Source organism: Ciconia boyciana, chromosome 16 (genome assembly GCF_034638445.1).
Source record: "Ciconia boyciana chromosome 16, ASM3463844v1, whole genome shotgun sequence".
Taxonomy (NCBI): Eukaryota; Metazoa; Chordata; class Aves; order Ciconiiformes; family Ciconiidae; genus Ciconia; species Ciconia boyciana.
In genome coordinates, this window is record NC_132949.1 from 4,445,249 (window position 1) to 4,456,761 (window position 11,513).

General features: G+C 39.8%; 1 protein-coding gene across 4 annotated transcripts in view; it reads left to right on the forward strand.

Annotated features, from left to right (window-relative positions):
* The window catches only part of PECAM1 (platelet and endothelial cell adhesion molecule 1), a 47,159-nt gene extending 35,740 nt beyond the window's left edge, over positions 1-11,419 (forward strand). For all 4 annotated transcript variants that reach the window (XM_072880911.1, XM_072880908.1, XM_072880909.1 and 1 more), the window contains 2 exons: positions 5,246-5,268; positions 10,216-11,419. In XM_072880911.1, coding sequence (XP_072737012.1) covers positions 5,246-5,268; positions 10,216-10,245 — 53 coding nt within the window. In that variant the 3' untranslated portion in view covers positions 10,246-11,419. The remainder of the gene's footprint in view (positions 1-5,245; positions 5,269-10,215) is intronic.
* Positions 11,420-11,513: the final 94 nt, after the last annotated feature.

Here is an 11,513-nt window from a genome sequence, read left to right on the forward strand (position 1 = left end):
TATGGTAAGACTTCCCGTCCTATCTGCTGTGCCGCTTTCCTTATTCTGAGTACCAGGCCTAAAGAGGTGTTACATTAAGATAGACAGAAACAAACTGTCAAATGCACGTTTCAAATCCCAGAAGACCTGCATGTGGTTAACTACAGTTAACCCGTTAACAGTAGGAAAAGCAGGTCATTTGTGAAATCCAAGTCTAGTCAGGTGTCTTTTGATTGAAAGTCAAATAATAGTACTGTAGATAGAGAATGTCAGTCTCTTTAGTTGAACGCTAGATTTCCTCTGATATAATGAGAGGTTTAAGGAGGATGCTGATCACTAGTATTGTCTCTGGAAGCAACTCAAAGAGATGAAGTTGTCCTTGCATTGTTATTGAAAGGTTAGTTTAATTCGGAGAAAGAAGATTTAGTGTTCAGGAAGTTCACCCAGGTATTGATTTAAAACCTTTTCTAGAGCAATAGGCCGTTACTTTAGTATTTTACATAAAATACCTAAAGCTTCAAGCCTCAGCTTTGAATCAAACCTTACATCCAAATGGCAATTCGGGGAATGGTCACAATTGGTACCATTCAGGTCAATAACACCTTTGTCTAAAAGCCCTTCACACCTATCAGGATGAACTAATTTCCTTAAAATTAGGGATTTCCTTTCTCTGGTTGCTCTCTGGAAAGGCCAAAGTATATTGGGAGTCAGAAATATCCAGCTCAGTCCCAGAGCTGTTGCTTTTTGTTCAGAAAGAACTGAGACAGTTCAAAACTTAAGCAAAACAGGCAATTGTCTAAATCAACAGACTGCCAAGAATGATAAAATGACTGTGGCTTTGCTGTCTGCTTTGCCTGTGCCGGAGTCCCAACAGGCTAGGCTGGCAGCTGATGCCCTTCCTGAGGGAGGGGTCAGGATGTGTCAGATACTTAGTTCAGCTGAGTGGGTGGAGGCTCTTTTAGATGCATGATTTATTTCCATCACACCTTTCATCCCCCCAGGAGGCAGTAGGGGCAGGAAGTCCCAGCATCTCCATACTGGTTCTTTATCTCAGCTCCACCTCTTCCCTCAACATTGATCCCAGTTCTTGGGGTATGTCATGGTTTAATCTCAGCCGGCAACTAAGCCCCACACAGCCACTCGCTCACTCTCCTCTGATGGGATGGGGGAGAGAATCAGAAGAGTAAAAGTGAGAAAACACGTGGGTTGAGATAAAGACAGTTTAATAGGTAAAGCAAAAGCTGCACACGCAAGCAAAGCAAAACAAGGAATTCATTCACTGCTTCCCATGGGCAGGCAGGTGTTCAGCCATCTCCAGGAAAGCAGGGCTCCATCACACGTAACAGTTACTTGGGAGGACAAACGCCATAACTCTGAATGTCTCACCCCTTCCTTCTTCTTCCCCCAGCTTTACATGCTGAGCATGATGTCATCTGGTGTGGAATATCCCTTTAGTCAGTTGGGGTCAGCTGTCCCGGCTGTGTCCCCTCCCAAGTTCTTGTGCACCCCCAGCCTCCTCGCTGGTAGGGTGGGGTGAGGAGCAGCAAAGGCCTTGACTCTGTGTAAGCACTGCTCAGCAGTAACTACAACATCCCTGTGTTATCAGCACTGTTTCCAGCACAAATCCAAAACATAGCCCCATACTAGCTACTGTGAAGAAAATTAACTCTCTCCCAGACAAAACCAGCACAGGGTAGCACAGTTCTGTTCATATTGCTGAGAAGACTAAAGCCAACTCCAGTTCACAGATTTTCTTACATTTTTTCAGGACACTTCTTGTGGAAGACAATGTATTACTACATTCTTGCTCTCTATCAGATCCAAAGGTCACAGAAACCAGTGACAGGCTTTGCACTGATCTTGATGTGTGCTGAATTTAACTCATAGTGGCTTATTGCAGGATAACTATTCCTAATTTCTTATTAGGAAAATGGAAATCTAGTGAACAAAATGCAGACCCAGCCTTCATGCTGCTAAGTCTGGAAAAATGAATTGGTCACTTGGAAGCAACTGCAGTGGCGAGACAGGAAATTCTAAGAATCCTATTGCAACCAACAATGTACTATGGAAAAATAAATATATCCCAGTGGAAAGAGGCATGAGAAATCCCTATTGCATTCAGTGGTTTGGAACAAACTATTAGAAATCAGTTCTAGCAATCAGGAAATCTGCTCGAATACTTTCCTGCTACTGAGCCTCAGGCTTAACACCTCTGTATTTAGCCAGAATTTCCCACTGAACGTCTTTTCCAGCATAGAGAAAACTCACAGGATCTGAGCATTCATTATGCTATTCAAAACTCAGGCCTTATGAGCACATACTAGTTGCATGCAGTCCGAAATCAAGCTAATAACCTGTCCCTTCTCCAAAATAAAAACTCTTTGGATCTTTAGGTTTCAAGACATATTCTAGACCAAAGCCTGGATCTGTGAGACATTGATTCCAGAGCCAAATGTTTACAATAGCTTCAGCCAAAAATTAGGCAAAGCCAGATGGTTTCAGTAAGAGACAAATACACAGGGAGCTTCTGACCTTGCTTGAACCTAAAATGCAAAGCTGAATTGCGTGCATGCCCCTGTGTAAGATCTGTTCCCAAGCGGCCTGCCAAGATTCTCTCTTAGAAGCTACCGCTCCAATAAAGGCCTTGGCAGAATGTAGTATGTGTCTGCAGTTCAGCACCTTCAGTTGATAATCTAGCATCTAGCTTTCACCAGTGTTGGAGATGAGTTTGAGATGGATTATGAATTGCAACTCTTTAGGCATATATTCTCTTCTCTATAACCTCTAGCAATGAGAAAGGGCAGAGCAGGTGGGGATGACAGTACCTTAAATTCCTGCTGTTAATGTATTCCTTTGTAAACATATGTTCTTTGAATTTAAAACCCCATCAACTAAAAGCAATAGCAAGAGTTTAAATTCATCAGAAATCCATAAAACCACCTACCTTTATTAGACTTGGGAATCTTTTAGAAATCACCAGGACCAGACCTTCAGCCCTGATTTCTTTCATGAAATATGCAGCTTCTTGTTTGCCCTGCTATGGAAGCTTGACCAATTTTTCTGTATATGACTAGAATCCAGCATATCTCATTTCCCTGTTTTTGTTAGTAAGGGAAAGCCAGATGTCATTTGAAAATCTCTCTGTTCTCTTTCATCACAGTAAAATCAGTGTGTTTCAAGTAAAAAACACTTCATATTTTTAACAGGAATGAAATTAAAAGTTTGTGAAAAGAATGACGTAGCAAAGAATCAACAAAAGCACCATATCATTGTGCTTTCATTAGAGGCTACATGCTGGCTTACCTCATGGGTACTTTTTAGAAATCATACAGCCTTCCAGCAGCACTTTCAAAGGACACAGATTATGACATTCTCCTGGTAGAGATATGATACTTAGCTAGAAAGCCACACTGTTTTGAATCTGGGTGACAGATAACAAGGAGGTGGGATATCTGTTATTGTGACCTAGTAGCTTTGGGGTGGCAAACATCCCATTGTTTGAAGTTTGGAATTTATACAAAATTTGTCATTTCCTCCTTCCTGTAAGCACAATACATTGTGACAGAGGACTAAACTACAGCTCATTAATACCTCACTCCATAAACCTTACATATAGTTTTGTCCACTTAAAGTCAAGCTTTGATGTAGCACTGTGTCAGCAGTGTTTTTGTCCACTTCTGTCAGCTTTCAGGATGCAGAAAGCTTTTACGTGTTTCCCATGTAACTTTTTATTTCGTTTCTTATCAAACTGGCTAAATATATAGGGATCAATCTTGCCAAACATTGAAATCAATTTTATACTGAAATTAAGTTCATGCACTGGTATAAGGTGCTGTAGTCACCTCAGTTTTTAATCCTTTTCCTAGGCTAAAAGTTCTGGGTAGAACTGTCTTGGAGAAAACTCATAGTGTACAGTGCCAGTGGCATTCATGTAGTCTGTGTTTCAGAAATTGCAGCCTTATTGTATACTGTGTTCATGGTGCTGCTTTCAGTGAAGCAGAATCAGAATCCTCATGTAATAAAAATGCGGATGGTAGAAACTGTACAAGTTTAACTGCACCACAAATATACATGGATGTAATCATAAAGGAGGGAGAAAAAGAGACTTTAGCATTGTTATCTGTGAAGTTAGATTCACCTGTGTCCAGTTTCCTCATTACTTCTGCTGGCTGGCAAGGGAGTCTCTAAAAGACCTTTATTAAGGTCTATTTATGGTAGTAGTACTTTTCATAATATCCTTCATTTAATGATTTCAGAGAACTTTTCAAAATTTACATAAGTGTTCTGCCTATGGGAAGACTGATATTATTATTTGCTATTTAAAAAAATACATACTTAGAAAAAACATAGCTTAAGAGACTATCCCATGTTTATAGAAAAAATACTGGCAAGATTAACCCAGAGTCCTAGTCCAAACCCCCTGCTTTGAGCATTAGATGAATTTCCTCGACACAACCTCTCTCCACTGAATTTTATATACTTTCCAAGAAAATACTCTTCAAGATTCAGCACTTACTTTTGTCACGTGTTAAATATCTTAACAGGCCATACAAAAGAGCAATTTTAACAAGACTTGAAGTCCTCTACTAAAAGTGGAGTGACTTTCCTCATGTCTCTAGATTGTCTTACTTTCAGAGGGCAAAGAAATATATATGTTTTAGTATTTGAAGGTATTCTGTGAAACTTCTGAATAGCTAAATCCACTTAAAAAAAAAAAAAGAAAGCCTAAGATCTAATCTTAAAGTTCACTGATCCTAAATGGAAAGACCCTGCTGGCTCTCAGGCTTTCATTGGGAACAAGCGTCTTTTTTTTATTAATAAAAAAATTTCAGGTGTCTTTGCAGGATCTTATTTGGCTCTGAGAATTGTATCCTATACCGGATTTCTGCAGTACGTTATTTTCCTGGCAAGGAATTGGAAGAGGAAGTATAATGCTCATGAGAACTTGCCTCTAAAAGGAAGACTCTTTTTTGTCCAGTAACAGCTTGTGCTCTCAGTAGAGACTTCTGCTCTAAACCATAATCAGGAAAGCTGTCAAACATGTACTGTTCGACACGGTCTTTGAAATGTCTGGTCCCACCCATGTACTTGAATTGAGCTAGTGCTTGGATACTTCTTAGGACCAGAGCTTGAACTTTAGTTTAGGTAGCAATTTTACATCATTGCAAGGTGAACAAAAAAGTTAGATTAAACATAAAAGTCTATTTTCTGTAACACTCTGCCATGTGCCGTTTCATAACTTATACCTTGTTATTTTATTTTGCAGATTCTGTGGAAAACAGGCATTCTGTAAGTATACATTTTATGCAAGCAGTTAAATATAGGGAAATTGGATTGAGATTATTGTGTATCTAGTGAGGTAGTGCTTAAGTGTTGCTACATTTTAATTGGTTTTTTGTTGTTCAGGACCTTTACTGGGCAGCTACTGGGCAATCCCTTCATGTATATTCTTACTAATCAGGCTTTCAGTGCTATGTTTATAGAATGGTCAGCTTTAAAAGTCCATGGAACTGACTGGTATTTGGTAGTGCTGGTAGAGGAGGTAGATGACAAATAATGATCTTCCAAGAATTTGTGTTGAACACCTGCACAGCTTTGGATATGTGCCACAAATATTCGTGCTGACAGAATGGCATAACGTTGGGGATGGTTGCTGCTTGCTTCAGGTTCCTGATGGACCTGAGGCACTCAAGATTTGCATATGAAAACCTGCTAAGCTGGTTAAAGTATCACTGGGGACAGAACCGTTGTTCCAGTCCCATCTGTAAAATCTATAGGGTGTTTAGTGCCAGTGAATCTCCTCGGGGTGTGCCTGCTCACATGCACACACATACATTCTGTGATTGGAATATCCAGAGAAGTGAGGTCCTTCCCAAGATGTGAAATGCGGAGTTAAACAAAGGAGGAATGGCTGATCACCTGAACTCGCAGAAGTCACTTATATTCACTGCCCGTGACTGTTTCCTTCTGAGTTCGTTTTCATCCACTGGTATAGCAAGTGGGATGACTCTAAGGGCTGGCGGTGAAAACTGAGACCTTGTAAGAAATTTTAAAGGCGAGCAATTTTTTACCTCAGAGTACATAGCTATGTCATAGTTATGCTGCTCTAACCAAGAGGTGAGAATAGTACCATCCATATATGGAGGATCTCAGCTAAACAATTAGAAGTTTTGTGAAGGTTCAGTAGGTGGCGAACAGCTTTATAGGGCTAAGAAGCCAGTGAAAAAACACAGATTTTTTTTTTTTTTAAAGAATAAATGTCTTGAATGAGCTGTTACTTTGCTCTCAAGAGATCTAAGAGGCAGGGAACTTACATTGCAGGAGTACTTTTATGAATGTTAGATAAGCTATCTAATCCAACCTCAAACCATGCAGACTGGGTGTTTTTTCTGCCATCCACTTTGTGACTTTGGAACTTGTACTTAAAAAGAAAGAGAGAGAGAGAGAGAGAGACTCATAAATAAGAATCACAATAGCACAGTCTACGTCAGCTTATGGCATCCATTTGAGTTTTGAAAGGCTCCATTAGCACTCACATCCCCATGGGATAAAAAAGCAGCCCATTGTATTATTTACAGACACTGGCAGTGCACTGAAGGTCACAGATTGTGTTACAATAAACAGACATATATTAACAGGCCAGTAGGGTTTATAGTATCATTGTCTCTCTTAGTTTAAAGGTTTGTTTTTATTCTCTGCTCTCAATTTTCTAAAAATAAATTGAGCTGAACCCTCCTCTGGGTTATACCACGCATTCCTTGGAGAGTCACGCAGAAGAAAGTTTGTCCCTGTCCGACACAAAAGGAAAAATGGTCAAGAGTGGCTGTGATAGACATCTGGTGTAAGCTCAGGGAGGAGGTTTTGTCTTTTTTTTTCCACACCCTACATAATTTATTATGGACATTGGATGAAAGACTAAAGTTTTATGAAGATTTTTTTGTTTTCGTTTCCTGCGGCCAAAAGTGAGTAAAAAATCTCTCCATGGAAGTATAATGAGGCTGCTTCAGTGAAAATACACTGACTACCCCATGTAAATCAGTTTCACCATAATTAATTGGGCTGTTAAAGCCTGCTAAACCAGACAATCTATGAAGTAATGTTAGATTCAAGGGAGAAAAGTGTCAGCTGAGGGCAGTGTTTTCTTTGTGTTGTCTGTACAAACTCCTGCTAACAGTAGGAGAGTAATAAAACTAGTTACTCTGTAAAACTAATCCCATTTTCAGAAACACCCCAAAGCAAAGTCAGCTTTATAACACTTGCACATTTTACTTGAGTTTTCCTAGTAGCCTTACTCAGTTCATGTCTGTGACATTGTCCCCTCCTTAGATACTGTTCATGTACTTAACACAGTAACTATTCTTTTCTTTGAATTATTAGTGCTTTAAAGGACACAGCAAAAAAACAGATCCCCATCTTCTGCTTCTTAAATTCCCACTTCTATTCCCAATAAAGCCTGTGACAAAAAGCATCACCATCCCTCTTTTGAACTCTCCAGATAAGTGAACTAAAGTTGGACTAGACAGATAAATTTCTTTATAGATGTTCCATCCCCCCTCTTTGCCCCTCAGCACTTTTCTGGCAACAGATGAGTACAGAAGAGGCAGGGAGCTACTAAGGTGCTTTCTATCATTATTTTCTTGCAACTGTTTTTTTCTGTAGCTCATTTTCACACAATGCTTAACTGTGATGTATCTCAGAGGTTTGGTCCAAATGAGGAGTTGTTGATCCTACTCATGAAAAGGAAAATGCTCCTTATAAAGTGATCAAGTGGCTTAAACTTCCTCCCCAGCTGTTCTGCTTCTTTATAGCCAAATGAAGTATTTGGCTCAGAGGTGAAGTTGCTTTCAATCTGCTACTCCCTTAATTTGTGAGTGAAAGGAGGCCTTCAGGAGCTAGGCTGGTCAGCTGGCATCTTAATCATATGAAATGCCAGATGGATTACTTAGCTGTAGTGACCTGTCAAAAAACTTGTAGAATTTGACTCTGTTTAGGAAGTAATAGGTATGCCAGAAGTGTGGGACAAAGGGCACCACAGCAGAGAGAGTAGTGTTTTGCTAAGAGCTATGTTTTCAGAGACAGGAGGACATGCAACCTTTTTGTTTCAGTAATGATGGTGGAGACTTGACATCAGATCCTGGTGTCCTTTTCACTCTTTACATTTGAATAACAATGTGGGTTTCACTCCTCAGATAAACTCTGTTAACTTACTCAGTTCTGCATTGATCTTCCAGAAGTCACAGGCAAAACAGTGGAAAAGAAAAGATGCACTGTGGAAAAGAAAGATGAAGCAAATCATTTTAATGAGTGCTAGCCCTGCTTTTGTGCATTTGCCCCTACAGAGTTTCTGTCAGAATAAATATAATCCAGCATGGAAATTTAGGAACTTTGCTTCATCTTCACGGAGAGACGATTACAAAATTGAGCTCAGGGCTTTAGTAAACAGCATGTACTGACAATAACTGTTATGTTACACAGAGGCATTGAAAGTGTTTGTATTATGTCAAGAAAGGTGGTGCGTTAGAAAAACAATCAGTTAAAGTTTGAATTATTGAATTGTATGAAGGCCCAATTGCAGTTACAGGTTCTGACTGATTTACAGTCCAGAGTACCTTGAACCTAAACGTCTTGGACTTTTAGGTCATTTAGAAATGAACCTAAAGTTTTGGGTTGGGGGTTTCTCCTCTGTTTCAGAAATTTGTATCTTAAATGCCATCCATAGGAAGCATTTGCAAAAGAAATGAATTACTTAGAGAGGAACTGGGAGGAGGTTTCCTTCCTGAAATCAGAGCTGGCAATCTTTCTAAGTTATTTAATGGTCCCAGTTTCTGAAAACATATTGAAGGAAATATCTTAACAATGAGATAGCCACTTCGCCAAATACTAATTGGTATTGTGTCAAATTTACCTCAGTGGTATGTTCTGACTTCATATCTCCTCCTCCCCTATTACCTCTTAGATGTGTGTGTTTGTTTGTTTGTTTGATTCTGTCTTAGTGGTATATAAGGACTGGCAGCCTCAGTCAGGACATAGCGTACTTTTAGCTGCCTATTTGTTCAGCCTCAGAATGTACCCTCTGAGACAAAAACCTGTACAATTTAAAATCTATTCAGAGACATTTCTGGGGTTTTTTTCAGCTACTTTCTCATCTTACACAACTGATCCCAAAAGTATTTTGTAAATTCTCAGTGGTAAAGGAATTGCTTCACATTGCCAGCACAACATAGCCAGCTCTGAAGGGGGACCTGGCATGTGTTTAACTGTGCACAGTTACATGGCACAATAGTTTCAGACAGGAAATGAAGATGAAGGATGTGTCCATTTAAAATTGGGGGGGGATTTCAGGCAGTCAGGATATGAAAAACAAGGTGATACACTGAAATAAACATTGAATTATAAACCAGGAATTCCTGCCTCTGACTCATGGGGCAAATCCTTTGGGGGTAAGTCCACAAAAGGAATTAGGCGCCTCAGTGCTGACAGACTAAACTATTAGGTTAGAGGCCACCATGTACTCTTAGCAGGTATTTGTTGGAGGAAGACTTGCTTTGGCAACTGATGTCAGGAAAGACTTGACAGTTGGGAATCCTCAGTGGACAGAATTATTTCTGTCATATAATGTAAAGACAATGAAGTCTGGGATCTCTCTTTGCCCTTTCCCATTGGCTAGCACAGAGGACTCCTCTATCTGCACGCTGCCTTTTGTGGTTCTCAGTGCTAGGTTTCTATGTCCCTGCTGTGTACTGAAGATAACCTATTCAAAGGAGCAGACTCTTGTAGAAACATGCTGTCTAAAAGTTGAACGCTGCATTGCTCCCTGTTGCTTCTTAGGAAAAGGTTTTCATTCTTGTGGGACTGAAGATGGGGTCCTAATTGTGGCAACTTGGCATCTACTAGTAAATAAGGGATCTGACTTTCAGATTCATTGAGTGCCAGTTCCCATAAGAATCCAACTTTTATCAGCAAGCGCCCAGTTGCAGATGTTGGTGATTAACAGTATTGCAGTCTAGCCCATAATTGTTAACCTAAATCTCCCACTGTCTTATTTCCTTTTTTATCTGATGAAGATAATACTAATGTCTCCCCAGGGAACTGTATGTATTAGCTCATTGTACAGTGCTCTAAGGAATATGTTACTATATTTAAAGTTTTTGTATTGATCAAAAAGGACAGGAGAGGGCAGGGGGACATTTATATTCATACCTTTTTTTTTTTCTTTTTTGGTCTTGTTGCCAACAGAGAATACAAGGGCATCCTGATGCTACTTAGAACACTCATCTCAAACATCAGCTGGGAGAAGAAAACAAGCCAAGATGGAAGATGTTGCAAATGTTTCAGAAGCTCTGCAGCCCTTATTTATGAGTTTGCCAGGCTCTTCTTTTCAAAGTTTATTTCCTCAGGGGGAACAATAGAGATGTTCCTAAAGCATTTACTGGAAAAAATTACAAATAAAAATTGTCATAGGGAAGTGGCTGTAGAAACCACTGACCTAGGTTCCCATCTTTAATTTCTCCTGCTAATGCAATTTTGCCTTTCTAGCCTCCAATTCATCATGCTCTGAGGAAATAAAAGGGGAAGCTACAGCTGAGGAAGTACATTTCTACAGTGCAGTAACTACTGTGATGCTAGTAGGCTGTAGAAATATCTAAGCTTGCTTTAAACTAGCTAACTTGGTTATCAGTAACACTCTACTGTGGCAGATCAGAGCTCAGCACGGCTTGGCCAGCCATGTATGTACTTTGACATGATCGTGCAGCTTGTGCTGAACTCCCTGTGCTGCAGCAGCTGGACTGCTACCAGTCTCGGAGCCAGCTAATTTATAGCTCATTTGGATGCTACACTGCATTGAGGGCCTGACAGAAGAGCAAGCTCTGGGCTCTCTAAAGACTTGGATAACTGTTCAGAGATTCAGTACTTTACCAAGTGCTTCTATCAGTAGAGGCACAAATATTCTTTATTCTTTGCTAAATTGCTTTTCCCCTTTAAAAGTTCTGATGCTTGTTGGTTAGTTTGGTGTGATGGTTCTTCAAGGAATGATTGCCCATCACAGTTATTTTGGATGATGCAAAATATAGGTCTTGAGTGGGTGGATATACTACACCCAGGTCAGTGAGTTTGTACGTGAAAATCCTGTTATGTATAATCCTTATTCCTTTGACTTTAGGAGAGATCTGAAGTTGTACTTGTGTCCAGTTTGTCCACTATGGAACTCCATACCTATCCTTTTTCTCTATAGTATGACAAACCACTAACATGGATCCAGTTTGGACCTGGCTCTAATCTTTTCTGCCTATGTTCATCTCAGTTGTATTAGTTTAAAAAAAGAACACAAAACAAAACAGAAAAAGTACTGTCCCCAACCCCTTAACCAGCTGGTCTTTGGCACTGCAATTGCTCTCCTTTTCTTACTGCAGAATAAATTACTACAAGATCTGGGCCACAGGTAAGAAGGTTCTCATTTTAATTAGAAAATAGTGAAAGAGAGGACATGGATTTGTATATACATATATAGTTACTGCTTTAAGCATTGCATCAAA